We start from the raw sequence: 16,209 nt of genomic DNA, 5'->3' as shown, positions 1-16,209 counted from the left end.
AGTCAAAGGAATGAGAAAAGACAGTTTGAGAGAGAAAGTGCGTCCAGGGGGCCAACACAAGTATGGAGGCTGTGAAGGCCCCGAGTTCTGGGAGCCCACACTATTTACTGGTGATCAAACAAAGAAACAGGTGGCAAGGATGTGGGGGTTGAGAGAATGCGATGCGTCAAGCACATGATTTACAGCTGTGACAGTTTAGCATTTTCTTTGAAGCATATGGAACATGTTCTGCTACTTGAGGTAATGGGAGTGCTAGAAGCAAGGAGCCAGCAAGTCTAGACACATTCCAGAGGCCACGAGGGGTTTTATGCCCTGAGCCCTGGATTCCATCCAAGTCACGAGGGGTTTTATGCCCTGGGCTTAGATTACGGTGTGGCAGGGTAGCCTTCCACCCTTTAGCACAGAGTTTGGTGTTCCAAAGGCCACGAGGGGTTCTTGACCGTGGACCCCAGACATGTTCCAAGACTCTTTTACATTATGTCAGACGTGCAAGCCCTGCCTCAGCTTCCCTCCCAACACTCAGCTTTTCTCCCAACACTAAGCAACCCGGAGGAAGCGAAATACCCACTTCCAGCTCCCTCTAGTTTCCACATGAAAGAAGGGAAATATCCAACTCTAACTCCCTCTAGACAACCTGTCCCACCTAAGGGGCAAAACAACCCCCAAACAAAAACAAAACAAAACAACAACAACTGAGACACACTGGTGAAGTTCACAGTCCAAGGGCACAAGCTCATCTAAAGACTGAGACCTAGGCCAGGCGCAGTGGCTCACACCTACAATCCTAGCACTTTGGGAGGCCAAGATGGGTGGACTGCCTGAGCTCAGGAGTTCAAGACCAGCCTGGCCAACATGGTGAAAGCTCATCTCTACTAAAATACAAAAAAATTAGCTGGGTGTGGTGGCGGGCGCCTGTAGTCCCAGCTGCTTGGGAGGTTGATTAGCTGGGTGTGGTGGCAGGCGCCTGTAGTCCCAGCTGCTTGGGAGGTTGATGCACGAGAATCACTTGAACACAGGAGGTGGAGGTTGCAGTGAGCCAAGATCGAGCTACTGCACTCCAGTGCCTGGGAGACAGAGTGAGACTCTGTCTCAAAAAAAAAAAAAAAAAGACTGAGATCTGATCATAGGACTCCAGAACACTTCCCTTCCCCCATACCTTCTCACTACATTACTAAAGGCCTATCTACTGCAGTTCTTTTGCACAGTACATTATGTCTACCTTCCAGTGAAAAATTACAAGGCATACTAAAAGGCAAAAACACAGTTTGAAGAGATTCAACAAACATCAGAACCAGCATCAGTTATGGCAGAAATGTTCAGATTATCAGGCCAGGAATTTTAAAAATCTACAATTAACATGCTAAGGGAATTGATGGAAAAAGTAGACAACATGCAAGAAGAGATGGATTATAAGCAGAGAGATGGAAATTCTAAGAAAGGCCTGGACGTGGTGGCTCATGCCTGTAATCCCAACACTTTGGGAGGCTGAGGTGGGTAGACTGCTTAAACTCAGGAGTTGGAGACCAGCCTGGGTAACATGGTAAAACCCTGCCTCTACATTAAAAAAAAAAAATTTTTTTAAAGAAAAAAAAGATATTCTAAGAAATAATTAAAAATAAGTGGTAGATATAAAAAGCACTGTAACAGAAATAAAGAATGCCATTGATGGGCTTATTCGTGGACTGGACATGGCTGAGGAAAGAATCTCTAAGCCTGATGATATGACAATGGAAACTTTCAAAACTGAAATGCAAAGAGAAAAAAGGCTGAAACAATAGAACAGAATATCCAAGAATTGTGGGACAATTACAAAAGATGTAAATATGCATAATAGAATACCAGAAGGAAAAAAGAGAAAGAAACACAAGCAATATTTGAAGTAATAATGACAGAATTTTCCCCCCAAAAATGTCAGACACCAAACCACAGATCTAGGAAGATAAGGGAATACCATATAGGATAAATGCCAAGAAATGACAAGTAGGCATATCATATCCAAATTTCAGAAAATCAGGCTGGATGCAGTGGCTCACACCTGTAATCCCAGCACTTTGGGAGGCCAAGGCAAGAGGATCACTAGAGGTCAGAAAGACCAGCCTGGGCAACATAGTGAGACCTTGCTTCTAAAATTAAAAAAAAAAAAAAAAAATGGCCGGGCACGGTGGCTCACGCCTGTAATCCCACCACTTTGGGAGGCCGAGGCGGGCGGATCACCTGAGGTCAGAAGTTTGAGACCAGCCTGGCCAACATGGTGAAACCCTGTCTCTACTAAAAATACAAAAAATTAGCCGGGTGTGATGGCAGGTGCCTGTAATCCCAGCTATTTGGGAGGCTGAGGCAGGAGAATCGCTTGAACCCAGGAAGCGGAGGTTGCAGTGAGCCAAGATCACACCATTGCACTCCAGCCTTGGGGACAAGAGTGAGATTTCATCTCAAAAACAGAAAAAAAAATTAGCCAGGTGTGGCACATGACAGTAGTCCCAGCTACTCGAGAGGTGGAGGCGGGAGGATCCCTTGAGCCCAGAAGCCTCAAGGCTTCTGAGGTGACAGAGTATGACCTTATCTCTAATAATAATAATAATAATAATAATAATAATAATAATAATTTTTAGAAAAACTTCAGAGAATCAAAGATAAAAAAATACTGAAGAGAAAACAGAGGGAAAAAATATCTTTCCTGCAGAGGAGCAACAATAATAATTACATCCAACTCTGCAGAAACCATGCAAGCAAGAGAGTGGAGAGTAATATACCAAGTATTGAGAGGAAAAAAACACATCAACCTAGAATTCTTTACCCTGAAAAATTATCCTTCATGCATGAAAGGGAAATGAAGACTTTCAGACAAACAAACAGTGAGGGAATTTTTGTCAGTAGATCTGCCTTGTAGGAAACATTAAAAGAAGTTCTTCAGCGGAGCACTTATTTTATTTTATGGAATGAAGTGTTGCCCGATTCTAGAATCACAAATAAAGCCAACTGGGAAAAAATAAAGGTAGTTCTTCAGAGAGGACAAAAATTATATGTCAGAAACTCAGATTTTTTTTGTTTGTTTTTTTTGAAACGGAGTCTCGCTCTGTTGCCCAGGCTGGAGTGCAGTGGCGCGCTCTCCACTCACTGCAAGCTCCATCCCCCAGGTTCATGCCATTCTCCTGCCTCAGCCTCCCAAGTAGCTGGGACTACAGGCACCTGCCAGCACGCCCGGCTACATTTTTTTTGTATTTTTAGTAGAGACGGGGTTTCACCGTGTTCACCAGGATGGTCTCCATCTCCTGACCTCATAATCTGCCCGCGTCGGCCTCCCAAAGTGCTGGGATTATAGGTGTGAGCCACCGTGCCTGGCCAGAAACTCAGATTTTACATAAAGAAAGGAGGAGCATGGCCGGGCATGGTGGCTCACACCTGTAACCCCAGCACTCTGGGAGGCCGAGGTGGGTGGATCACCTGAGGTCAGGAGTTTGAGACCAGTCTGGCCAACATGGTGAAACCCTGTCTCTACTAAAAATACAAAAATTAGCCAGGCAGGGTGGCGGGTGCCTGTAGTCCCAGCTATTCAGGAGGCTGAGGCAGAGAATTGCTTGAACCCGAGAGGCAGAGGTTGCAGTAGCAGAGATCGCACCACTGCACTACAGCCTGGGTGACAGAGCAAGACTCTCTCTCAAAAGAAAATAAGTAAGTAAATAAATAAATAAAGCCAAAAAAAAAGGCAGAAAAAATCTGGCAGACAAAAATAGGAACAAAGAACAAGGAAAACAAATAGAAAATAGTAGCCGGGTGCGGTGGCTCACACCCGTAATTCCAGCACTTTGGGAGGCCAAGGCCGGTAGATCACAGAGTTAGAAGTTCAAGACCAGTCTGGCCAAGATGGTGAAACCCCATCTCTACTAAAAATACAAAAATTAGCCAGGTGTGGTGGTGGGCGCCTGTAGTCCCAGCTACTTGGGAGGCTGAGGCAGGAGAATTGCTTGAACCCGGGAGGCAGAGCTTGTAGTGAGCCGAGATCGAGCCACTAGACTCCAGCCTGGGCGACAGAGCAAGACTCTGCCTCAAAAAATAAAAAAAAAAGAAAAAAAAGAAAGAAAATAGTAATATGGTAGCTGTTAACCCAACTATATAAATAACACTTCATTTATTTAGTTATTTTTTATTTTACTGATTGACTTATTTTTTTGAGATGGAGTCTCACTCTGTCGCCCAGGCTGGAGTGCAGTCGCGCAATCTTGGCCCACTGCAACCTCCGCCTCCCAGGTTCAAGCAATTCTCCTGCCTCAGCCTCCTGAGTAGCTGGGATTACAGGAGTGCGCCACCATACCTAGCTAATTTTTGTGTTTTTAGTAGAGACAGGGTTTCACCATGTTGGCCAGGCTGGTCTCGAACTCCTGACCTCAGGTGATCCCCCTGCCTCCACCTCCCAAAGTGCCAGGATTACAGGTGTGAGCCACCGTGCACAGACTATTTAGTTATGTTTTAGAGGCAAGGTCTGGTTCTGTCACTCAGGCTGGAATGCAGTAAAGCAATTATAACTGTCACCTTAAACTCCTGGGCTCAAGCAATCCTCCCAGCTCAGCCTCTCAGGTAGCTGAATCTACAGGTGCACACTACCACGTCCAGCCAATTTTAAAATTTGTTTTATAGAAAAAGGGTCTCATTTTGTTGCCCACTCTAGTCTCAAACTCCTGATTTCAAGTGATCCTCCTGCCTTGGCCTCCTGAAGTGCTGGAATTACAGGTGTGGGCCACTATGCTGGGCCTCAATAAACACTTTAAATGTCAGTGGCCTAAATGCAGCAAATAAAAGATGAGGATTGTTAGAATGGACCAAAAAATAAGACCTAACCGTAGGTTTTCTATAAGAAACTGACTTTAAATATAACCACAAAACAGATTAAATGTAAAGGAATAGAAGTTAACTGGGCATGGTGGTACATGCCTGTGGTCCCAGCTACTCAGGAGGCTGAGGTGTGAGGATTGCCTGAGCCAGGGAGGTTGGGGCTACAGTGAGCTATGATTGCACCACTGCACTCCAACCTGGGTGACAGAGAAAGACCCTGTATCCAAAAAAAAAAAAAAAAAAAAAGCTTAAATTCTAGAAAGCTTTAATTCTAGAAAGAAAATTAATTTTAGAAAGAGAAGATTTTAAGTCAGGCACAATGGTGCACACCTGTAGTCCCAGATACTTGGGAGGCTGAGGCAGGAAGATCACTTAAGACACTTCATTCACTATGTGCCCAGGAGTTTGAGTTCAGCCTAGGCACATAGGGAAACCCTGTCTCTAAAAAAGAAAAAAGAAATCATAAAAAGTACTCAATCCAAAAGAAGACAAGAAAAGAAAAGGGAAAAAAGAAACACAAAACAGAAGGAATAAATAGAACATAAACAGCAAGATGGCTAAACAGAACCATATTAATTAATCAGTTATACATATCATTAAATATAAATTAACTAAACAGTCAAACTGTTTTTAAACAGCAAGACCCAAGTCATATGATGCACTTTTTTTTTTTTTTTTTTGAGATGAAGTCTCACTCTTATTGCCCAGGCTGGAGCACAATGGTGTGATCTCAGCTGTGATCTGAGCTCAGCTCTGATCTCAGCTGTGATCTGAGCTCAGCTCTGATCTCAGCTGTGATCTGAGCTCAGCTCTGATCTCAGCTGTGATCTGAGCTCAGCTCAGATCTCAGAGGTGCAACCTCTGCCTCCCGGGTTCAAGCAGTTCTTCTGCCTCAGCCTCCCGAGTAGCTGGGATTACAGGTGCCTACCACCATGCCTGGCTAATTTTTGTATATTTAGTAGAGACGGGGTTTCACCATGTTGACCAGGCTGGTCTTGAACTTCTGACCTCAGGTGATCCACCTGTCTCAGCCCCCCAAAGTGCTAGGATTACAGGCGTAAGCCACCGTGCCCGGTCCACACTTTCTTACATTTAATAAAATTTATATACATATTTTTATATAAAGACAGAGTTTTGTCATGTTGCCCAAGCTGGTCTTGAACTCCTGAGCTCAAATGATCCACCTTCCTCGGCCTCCCACAGTGCTGGGATTACAGGTGTGAGCCACCACACCCAGCCATGATGCACTTTAAATATAAAGTTACAGGTTGAAAAAAAAAGGATAAAAAAAGATATAACATGCAAATACCACCAAGCATAAGAAAGCTGGTGTGCTATTAAAAGCACACAAAGTCGATTCAAGGCAAGTATTATCAGAGATAAAGATATTAATTTCATAAAGATAAAATGACCAAGGAGACATTAAAATACTAAATGTGAATGCACCTAATAACAAAGACTCAAAATACGTAAAGCAAAATTGACCAAATTAAAGAGAGAAATGAACAGATCTACAATCAGAATTGGAGAGATAGAGTGTAAATGAAATACAGAGTCAAAGAGACAGACATACAGAGGGAAAGAGAGAGATACAGAGAAACAGAGAGCCAGAGTGAGAGAGACAGAGGCAGCCTAATCCAAAGAGGACAATGAGTCTCAGAGACAGGGAGCATCTGAGAATAAATGACAAGACAGGGAGGGTTAGAAGCTCTGGTTGCAGGGGATGGAGTCACAGGAGGAATCTGGGACTATGGGATCCTGCAGGGATGAATGCGGGACAGACAGCAACACTTACCCGCTGCCCAGCAGAGCCTTGGGGGCCAGGCTCCCCACGCAGTCCCTGTGTAAGAGGGAGGAGACGAATGGTGTCAGCTGTTGAGGACTCTGACCTGGGGCCCTCAGGACTCCCCAGAATTCCCCCACCTGGGGCCACCTGGGTACTCACTCTCTCGCCCTTCTCTCCTGGGTGGCCAGAGATTCCTTTGGGTCCAGTGGGGCCTGGGGGTCCCTGAGCAACAAGACAGGGCCTCAGCCTTGTGTTGGGGCAGGATGGAGTGGGCAGGGGCTTGGGAACAGAGGTGTTGGGGAGGGCGCTCAAGCTTGGTCTGGGCCTCTGGGTTCTTCACCATACACCCAGCACACCGCAGTCAGTTCATACAGCTCAGTGTTAAAAGATCTGATCCTGGAGTCAGACAGTCCCACCACAGCTCATTGCCATGTGCTGGCAAAAGAATCTCCACTTTTCTTGGTCTTAGGTGATAACCACACATGGTTCTCATTACTTGGATTGAATAAGATTTATGGAAGGTAGTTTGCATATTAAGTGCTCAATAAATACTTGTTGAATGAATGAATGGAAGGATGAATGGATGGATGGATAGATGGATACAAGGGTGGATGATGGACAGATGTATGGATGTATGCATAGATGGAAAGATGGACAGACACATGGGTGAGAGTACAAGGAGAACTACTCACTATGTGACCAGGACTCCCAGGGACACCTGTGGGGCCAGGAGGCCCAGGGGGACCTGGAAAAAGACAGGATGTCCTAAGGGCCGGAACAAATTACAATCTCAGGAAGTGCCCCATCAGCTCCCTCCTGATAGCCACAAACCCTATTCCCTCTGCCATCTACCAACTTCACCCTTTACCCCTGGCCTGGACTCAACTTACCCATGGGCCCTGGAGGGCCTGGAGGCCCAGTGGGTCCCTGGGGCCAGTGGTTGTTGGTCTCAGTGAAGGTGTTGGACAGCAATGGGTCTCCTGGGTGAGCAAAGATGATGAGTGAGTAGAGCTGGGTAGAGTGGGGTGGTTAGTCTTCACCTGCCACCTCTGCCAAGACAGCTTGGACTGCCCTATGGGGCAGCCTGCAGCATGGCTGGTACCACCTGGGCACCTGCTCCAGGGTGAGGAGTGTGGAGAGTGTTGGTCCCGCAAGACCAGGAGGCAGGGAGATGTGGGTTCTAACCCCACTGCAATCCAGCTGGTGACATCCAGCAACACTTTCTACTTTTCAGAGCCTGTACTGTCACCTGTCAAATGGGAATGACAATAAAAGATACCATTTATCCACCACCTACTGTGTGCCAGGCTTCTGTACATGGATGTTACGCAGCTCTGGGAGGCTGGCACTGTCATTGTCCCCATTGTATGGATAGTGAGATGGAATGAATGCTGGGATGGCAGAATGAATGAATGGTGTGCTGGGTTGTGCACCAAAAACACAGTGGAGAAGAGGCTGAAACCTGGCGCTCCACACTCTGACCCCTGGCAGCCCATGGGCAGGTCAGGCTGGGCTGCCAAAGGGAAGAAGCCAAGGACGCACGTCAGGGCCTGGAGGAGGGGCCGGGCCTGTGGCCTTGGGAGTTCAGGACTCACTTCCTGCTGCCGGGTCTTTTGCGTCCCAGTGCTCTGAGAACTGGATTCCAGCCAGTTCCAAGGCTTGGGAGGGCCTGATGCCCGGTGGCTCTAAGCACAGGTTCTGGAGGCAGCCTGGGTTTGAAGCCGTTCCCCTACGCCCAGGCTGTGGGACCCTGGCAAGCCACCTTCCCTCTCTGGTCCTCAGTGTTCCTCACCTGTAACCACAGGAGGACAACGACGCCTGCTGGAGGACTGGGTCACATGTGGCCTATCGTGAGCAGGGCTGGCACACAGAAGGCACGTGGCAGATGGTAGCGGGCACTGTGCTGATGGCTACTCCACCCCCACCTCCACCTGCTGGGATCCCTGGGGGACTCACCATGCTGGGAGATCCGGGCATGGGGTGGCCCAACAGGTGCTGGGGGCCCAGGGGGGCCAGGAGGCCCTGGTGGCCCAGGAGGTCCCCTCTCTCCAGGGGTGCCCACAGCTCCAGCCCGGCCAGGGCTCCCTGGGGGGCCCTGTGGACCTGCAATGGAATCACACGGATTTGTGGGTATACAGGAGGCAAGGAGGCCCAGGGTGGCCTTGAGCGACAGGACAAGGCAGCCTGGAGCAGTGGGCATGAGAGAGGGCCCCAGAGTCCACAGGCCTAGGCTGCCTGGTAGTCTAACAGGGGGATGAGCACAGCACCTAGTTCTCCACCTCGTCCAGGCTGAGTCTTCCTTCCTTGGGGCTCCCAAACCCCCAAAACCCCTCATAGAAACCCTGGTCACATGGGGCAAGCATTGCTGCTTCTCCTCTGCCCAGCCCTGCTCCCAGCAGTATGGAAGCTCCAGAAGGGCAGGGACATGTCTGACCCCACCCAGTGCCCAGCTCAGAGCCTGATAAGTGTAGGTGCCCAGGGAATGTGGGTCAGTGAACATAAGAGAGGATTTCATGGAGCCCAGGCGTGGGCAGGGCACTCCCTGGTGGGGTGCTGAGTGAAGAGGCAAGTAGATGAAAGGGCCCAGGTCATCCTGGCCATGTCAGGAGCAGGGAAGGGCCCACCTGGTGGAGGGGATGGCCAGAGGAGCTGTGGGGCAGCATTGCGGGCACTCACCTGGTGGGCCTCTCATCCCCATTGGGCCCCGACTGCCGGCATCTCCCTTGGGGCCGGTGGGCCCGGGAAGCCCCCAAGCACCGACTTGGTCTGGGGGGTAAAGCATATCAGACTGGCAGCTCCACATCTGCTCTTGACCCCCACCCTGGCCCCAGCCCCCCAACCAGCACCTACCATTTCGGGGAAGCAGCGGGACCCTCACACTCTCTATGGCTCCTGGCAGCCCTGGGGTGGGGGGGTAGGCAGAGGTCAGTGTCCCCGCTGGGCCTGGAGGAGGGAGGCTCATCCAGAATCCCCACTCCCAGCTCCCCCCGACCTCCAGGCAGGGTCTGCTGGGGCTGCTTGGTCTCCAGGGACTGCAGCATTCAGGAGTCCCAGGAGACGGTCCTCTTAGGCGGGTCTAAGAAACGGGAAATGGGAAGACTGAGGCCCACTAGAGGGTTAAGTTGGGAGTCAGCGACAGGGTGGGGACCAGAATCCCACTTCCCCGATTCCCAACCCACTGCTCATTCCCACAGGGGAGTCTGAGTTCTGACACTCACCCTGGAGGCCTCCATCTCCGGGGCTGCCCTGGGCAGGAGGGGGGCCCCAGAGCGGGGCAGGGTCCTCAGGGGTAGCTGGTGTTGGAGGTACTGGCTGCTCTATGACAGTCAGCATGGCCATCTGAAGAGGAAGACAGGGACGGGGTGGGTACCAGGGTCTCACTAGGACCCCTCCGTATTTTTTTTGAGATGGAGTTTTGCTCTGTTGCCCAGGCTGGAATGCAGTAGTACTATGACGGCTCATGCAGCCTCAACCACCTGGGCTTAAGCGATCCTTCTGCCTCAGCCTTCCAAGTAGCTGGGACCACAGGGGCGCCCCACCACACACGGCAAATTTAAAAAAAAATTATTTGTAGAGACGAGGTCTCGCTATGTTGCCCAGGCTGGTCTTGAACTCCTGTGCTCAAGCAATCATCTTGCCTCAGCCTCCCAAAGTGTTGGGATTACAGGCATGAGCCAGGGTCTCACCACGGACAGGCCAGCCACGGGGCCTGGTGTGGGAGGCAGGAGGCACATAGCCAGCAGGGCCCAGCTTGGAGTGGAGCCCCAGGCTCGCAGGGGCACCGAACTTCATCAGAAGTGACAGTGTTTTTCAAAGCACACAATTCATAACACGCATTATGGAAAAGTCACTGACACCATCATTGCCATCAAAGTTGAGCTTTGTGACTGTCGCGGGGCTTGCTGGGCCATGTGCTTTTTCTCTATGCTTATCCAAATAAGAAGCTTGTCTTGATTTCTTAAAGCACCACAGGGTATGGCTGGAAGAGTTTCACTTAGTTTGTTTTTTTGTGTTTTTTTTTTCCAAGATGGAGAGCCTTGCTCTGTTGCCCAGGCTGGAGTGTAGTGGCACGATCTCGGCTCACTGCAACCTCCGCCTCCCGGGTTCAAGTGATTCTCCTGCCTCAGCCTCCAGAGTAACTGGGATTACAGTCATGCGCCACCACACCTAGCTAATTTTTGTATTTTTAGTAGAGATGGGGTTTGACCACATTGGCCAGGCTGGTCTCAAACTCCTGACCTGAAGTGATCTGCTTAACTCAGCCTCCAGAGTAACTGGGATTACAGTCATGCGCCACCACACCTAGCTAATTTTTGTATTTTTAGTAGAGATGGGGTTTGACCACATTGGCCAGGCTGGTCTCAAACTCCTGACCTGAAGTGATCTGCTTATCTCAGCCTCCCAAAGTGTTGGGATTACAGGCGTGAGCCACCACTCCCGGCCTTTCACTAAATTTGGAAGGAAGTTTGGAAGAGTCTGACATGAAATAGAAACCTGGAGGTGTACACAAAGTCCACTTTTGGGCCCATGGTGAGGAAGACTCTGGGAAGCTGGAAGTGTCCCCTCAGCTGTTGAGGACCAACGAAAGGCCAGATGACCACAGATCAGGGGCTCAGGGATCGTGGGGGCCTGTCCAGAGAAAAGCTGAAACTCTCTGGCAGATCCTGAACCAGGAATTCCCATCACAGATGTGGGACTGAGTTGCCTCTTACATGGGCTTCTCCTGGGAGGGAGCTCAGGGAACTGCTCCTGGAACCCTGTGCCTTGTAACTCAGGTGCCAGCACACGCTATTTGGAAGCTTGGTTTTCCCATTTGATAAATCAGGGGCATCTTCTTTTTTTTTTTTTTTTTGAGGTGGAGTTTTGCTCTTGTTGCCCAGGCTGGAGTGCAATGGCGTGATCTTGGCTCACCGCAACCTCCGCCTCCCAGGTTCAAGCAATTCTCCTGCCTCGGCCTCCCTAGTAGCTGAGATTACAGGCATGCGCCACCACGCCTGGCTAATTTTGTACTTTTAGTAGAGATGGGGTTTCTCCATGTTGGTCAGGCTGGTCTCGAACTCCTGACCTCATGTGATCCGCCCGCCTCAGCTTCCCAAAGTGCTGGGATTACAGGCATGAGCCACCGCGCCCAGCGGCATCTTCTTTTTTTTAATTTTAGAGACAGGGTCTAGCTCTGCCGTCCAGGCTAGAGTGCAGTGGTGCTATCACGGCTCACTGCAGCCTTGTTCGTCTGAGCTCAAGTGATCCTCCTGCCTCAGCCTCTTAAGCAGCTGGGACTGTGTGCCAGCTGTGTGCCACTAAGCCTAGCTAATTTTTTGTAGAGATGGAGTCTTGCTATGTTGCCCAGGCTGGTCTCGGGCTCCAGGCCTCAAGCAATCCTCCTGCTTTGGCCTTCCAAAGTGCTGGGATTACAGGTGTGAGCCACCATGCCCAGCCTAGAGAAATCTTTTCATATTAGGGAAGGGAAGTATTGTAAATGGCTGCTGAATGCCCCATAGAATGAATTCTCCACAATTATACAACCATGCCTTCTTTTGCCTGGTTTTCAAATTTCTCTATTGGTAAACATTTTTGCATCTGATAATCTCATTAAGTTCCCAGGCTGGGCACAATGGCTCACATCTGTAATCCCAACACTCCTGGAGGCTGAGGCAGGAGGATTCCTTGAGGCCAAGAGTTCAGGACCAGTTTAGGAAACATAGCAAGACCCCAGCTCTAAAAAAAGTTTTTTAAACTAGCCAGGTGTGGTGGCACATGTCCGTAATGCCAGCTACTCAGGAGGTTGGGGCAGGAGGATAGCTTGAGCCCAGGAATTGGAGGCTGCAGTGAGCTCCAACTCACGGCAGATTGCAATGCCTGCACTCCAGCCTGGGTGACAGAGCAAGACCCTGTTTCTGAATCAAAACAAAACGAACAAACAAAAGATAAATTTCCAGAGAAGGGAATGATGGAGCAAAGAATGGCACTAAAGTGTATGCATGTCTGTGTGTTTAGAAAATCTGGAAGAAAGGATGCTTAAGTGTCGACAGTTGCATTCTTTGGGGGCATGGGCAACTGCTGTGAATGGTTTGCTGGCTGTTTTTTCACATTTCTGAATTTTTCATGTTTCTAAATTTAGAATGTTGTACTTTTTAATTTAAATTAATTAATTAATTACTTTTTTTTTCTTGAGACGGAGTCTCGCTCTGTCGCCCAGGGTGGAGTGCAGTGGTGCAATCTTGGCTCACTGCAACCTCTGCCTCCTGGGTTCAAGCAATTCTCTGCCTCAGCCTCCCAAGTAGCTGGGATTACAGGTACCTGTCACCACACTCGGCTCATTTTTTTTTTTTTTGAGATGGAGTTTCGTTCTTGTTGCCCAGGCTGGAGTGCAATGGCACAATCTTGGCTCACTGCAACCTCTGCCTCCCGGGTTCAAGCGATTCTCCTGCCTCAGCCTCCCGAGTAGCTGGGATTACAGGCATGCGCCACCATGCCCGGCTAATTTTTGTATTTTTAGTAGAGATGGGGTTTCTCCAAGTTGGTCAGGCTGGTCTCGAACTCTTGACCTCAGGTGATCCGCCCTCCTTGACCTCCCAAAGTGCTGTGATTACAGGCGTGAGCCACGGCACTCGGCCCCGGCTAATTTTTTGTATTTTTAGTAAAGATGAGGTTTCACCATCTTAGCCAGGCTGGTCTTGAACTCCTGACCTTGTGATCCACCCGGCTTAGCCTCTCAAATGCTGAGATTACAGGCATGAGCCACTGTGCCTGGCCTAATTTTTTTTTTTTTTTTTTGAGACAGAGTCTCACTCTGTTACCCAGGCTGGAATACAGTGGCGCAATCTTGGATCACTACAACCTCCACCTCCCAGGTTCAAGCGATCCTCAAGCCTCAGCCTCCTTTGTAGCTGGGATTATGGGTGTGTGCCACCATGCCAGGCTAATTTTTGTATTTTTAAAAGAGACAGGGTTATGCCATGTTGGCCAGAATGGTCTCGAACTCTTGGCCTCAAGCAATCCACCTGCCTCGGCCTCCCAAAGTATGGAGATTACAGGTGTGAGCCGCTGCGCCAAGCAGTACTTTTTAATTAAAAAAAAAAAAAGTTTTATGGCAGCGCAGTGGCTCACACCTGTAATCCCAGCACTTTGGGAGGCCAAGACAGTGAATTGCTTGAGCTTAGAAGTTCAAGACCAGCCTGGGCAACATGGAGAAACCCCATCTCTACCAAAAATTTAAAAATTAGCTGTATGTGGTATTGTTCACCTATGGTCCCAGCTACTCAGGAGGCTGAAGTGGGAGGATCACTTGAGCCCAGGAGGCATAGGTTGCAGTGAGCTGAGATCTCGCCACTGCACTCCAGCCTGGGCAACAGAGGAAGACCCTGTTTCAAACAAAACAAAACAAAAAATACACAACATTTTATCTTGAAATAATTTGAGATGTGTGATAGATGTTTTGTTTTTGAAACCAGGAAGATAGTATTATGGATGGGGGTTGGGGGCATAGAGAAAGGGGATGGGGCAGGGGCAGGCAGGAGATCCTACCAGGATCTCTGGGCAGTGTCTATGCTGATCTGGTGGGGATGGTGATGGAGCCCCATGGGAGGGAGCTCACAGGCCTCCTGGAGGAAGAACAGGCCAGGCTGGCTGTGACTTGCGCTTCACATATACAGTTTTCACTGAGTGGATGCTAGTATCCCCTCCGCTTGACAGGTGGGAAAACTGAGGCACGACCTGTGAGCAGGCTTCCTAGGGAGGGACACCGGAGGAGACCATGACATGCCTGACAGGGGATGCTGCTCGCCGAGTCAGTTCAGAGCTGCCCTGTGGGTTCACTGAGGGTGCGAGCATGGGGTGCGGGGAAGGAGGTGGGGAGGGTGGGATGGTGGTTGCCCGGACTGGCCTGTGGCAGGGGACAACCACCCAGGAGGGAGCTGCTCACCCACCTTGGCCTCCAGCACCTTCAGCCGCTCTGTCAGCTCTGACACTTTGCTGCAGTTGAGACAACCTGCGGGGAGGGAGGAAGCTGGGGCCAGGGCAAAGGGTCCTAGGCTTCCCCTCAGAACCCTTCAGTCTCTGGGAGGTGGGATGGAGGAAAGCGTCAGATACCTGATGACCCCAACCCACGAGGGAGCCTTAGGCTTGGGAAGGGCTATAGGATCACAGTGGGTCCAGGGGGACCTCACCCTATGGGTTCCTTTCGGCATTGGAGCCTCCAGAGTGGCCTGCTTCTCCGGCAGCAGGACCAGGGACCCGACCCCTGGCAGCCTCTGTGTCCAAAATGACCCCTTTCCCAGAAGCCAAGAAATGGCAATGGGGCGGGGGCCATGGATGAGGCTGAGGACTTCTCCAGCGACCCCAGCCAGCCTCATGGGCTAAGAGTTTAGAGCTCAGACAAGCCTGGGTCTGAGCCTTGACACTTACTGTCCTGCGTGACTTGTCCTCTCTGGAAAGATCCTGTTGCTTCCTGCCTGGGCAGGGCTGGGGCCGGGGCTTGCCGGCTTTGGGGACCCACCCAGCGCAGTCTGGACTGGGCTGGCCTCAAAGGTCCCAACCTCTGAGCCTCCCCTGACCCACCATCCAGCACCGCTCCCCCGGCCGCCTGGCTGAGACTCACGAGAATGACGTGAGTCATTCACAGCAGCTGTGGACATTTACGGAGCCTCCCAGCTGCTGGCCCAGCCAAGTGCTATGCCAGCAGTCTCTCCCCTCCTCAGGGGAGTGTCACCCCTGTTCACACCTGAGGACACGGCTCAGAGCAGGAAGGGGTGAGTGCCTAACTAGCACAATATCTGGGGTCTAGTCCTGGTGCTGCCCCCACTCCTGGCTGTGGGGCCTGGGGCGGGGCAGGGCAGGGAGGTCGGAGACCTTCAGCTTCCTCCTCTTTAAAAAGGGGACAATGGGAGGGCAGTGGACAGCTGTGAGGTCTAAACGAGCTGCTGATGGGAAGCGCCTGGCACAGGGCCTCCAGCACTGCTGATGCTCAGAAAAGTGCTGATTAAATAAAAAGAGGAAACGGGGGATTGAACTGGCATCTGCAAGAGTCCAGGGGTCATGGGTCTCGGGGGGTCTGGGCCCAGGTCAGATGACCCTCTGGGGTCCTTTCTGTGCCCCTTGAAGCAACTTTTGTAGTCTGGGGAGCATGGGGTGGGGAGATAGTTACTGTCCTTGACCCTCCACTGCCAGACCTACTGGCTTTTAGGACAGTTACCAAACTGCCCTGAGCCCCCTCCAGGGCTCCCTCAGCCCAGGGGGACCTCAAGAAGCTATCCCAGGACCCACCTGAGAAGGCTGTGGGCCGAAGCGCCATCCGCCGCATGGTACTGCCCGACCACATGGGCTCCAAGGAGGCAGAGGAACCTGCAACTAAGGGATGGAGGGTGAGAGCCCTGCTGGCATGTGATCCTTGCCTCCTCAGGCCCCCCTGCCCACCACTGTAGCCCCAGCAGGGACCCCTACTGCCCTCAGCGTAGGACACAGAGGCCCAGAGGAGAGGCAATGTATCTGGGTCAAACAGCATGAACTGGGCTGAGCTAGAGCAAGGCTGGCCACCTGATAGGGCTGGAAAGAGGGGCTGGCAATGGGGCGGGGGCCATAGATGAGGCTGAGGACTT

The 16,209-nt window shown here is 50.6% G+C and overlaps 1 protein-coding gene across 10 annotated transcripts in view; it reads right to left on the bottom strand.

The window, feature by feature from the left end:
* The window catches only part of EMID1 (EMI domain containing 1), a 53,036-nt gene that overhangs the window by 18,712 nt on the left and 18,115 nt on the right, over nucleotides 1-16,209 (bottom strand). For 6 of the 10 annotated variants that reach the window (XR_004668620.3, XR_004668621.3, XM_034948878.3 and 3 more), the window contains exons 4-13: nucleotides 15,878-15,961; nucleotides 14,542-14,603; nucleotides 9,835-9,955; nucleotides 9,467-9,517; nucleotides 9,293-9,382; nucleotides 8,573-8,719; nucleotides 7,507-7,596; nucleotides 7,309-7,361; nucleotides 6,776-6,838; nucleotides 6,626-6,670 (exon numbers count right to left, since the gene is read on the bottom strand). Coding sequence is in view for 8 of the 10 variants with exons in the window: in XM_034948878.3 (XP_034804769.1) it covers nucleotides 6,626-6,670; nucleotides 6,776-6,838; nucleotides 7,309-7,361; nucleotides 7,507-7,596; nucleotides 8,573-8,719; nucleotides 9,293-9,382; nucleotides 9,467-9,517; nucleotides 9,835-9,955; nucleotides 14,542-14,603; nucleotides 15,878-15,961 (806 nt within the window). In the remaining 2 variants the exon portion in view is untranslated. The remainder of the gene's footprint in view (nucleotides 1-6,625; nucleotides 6,671-6,775; nucleotides 6,839-7,308; nucleotides 7,362-7,506; nucleotides 7,597-8,572; nucleotides 8,720-9,292; nucleotides 9,383-9,466; nucleotides 9,518-9,834; nucleotides 9,956-14,541; nucleotides 14,604-15,877; nucleotides 15,962-16,209) is intronic. The other 4 variants (XM_063603394.1, XM_063603393.1, XM_034948880.3 and 1 more) reach the window with 2 other exon arrangements.

Source organism: Pan paniscus, chromosome 23, assembly GCF_029289425.2.
Source record: "Pan paniscus chromosome 23, NHGRI_mPanPan1-v2.0_pri, whole genome shotgun sequence".
In the NCBI taxonomy this organism is placed as follows: Eukaryota; Metazoa; Chordata; class Mammalia; order Primates; family Hominidae; genus Pan; species Pan paniscus.
The sequence above is the reverse complement of the archived record's forward strand: the minus strand, read 5'-3'. Positions and strand labels throughout refer to the sequence as shown.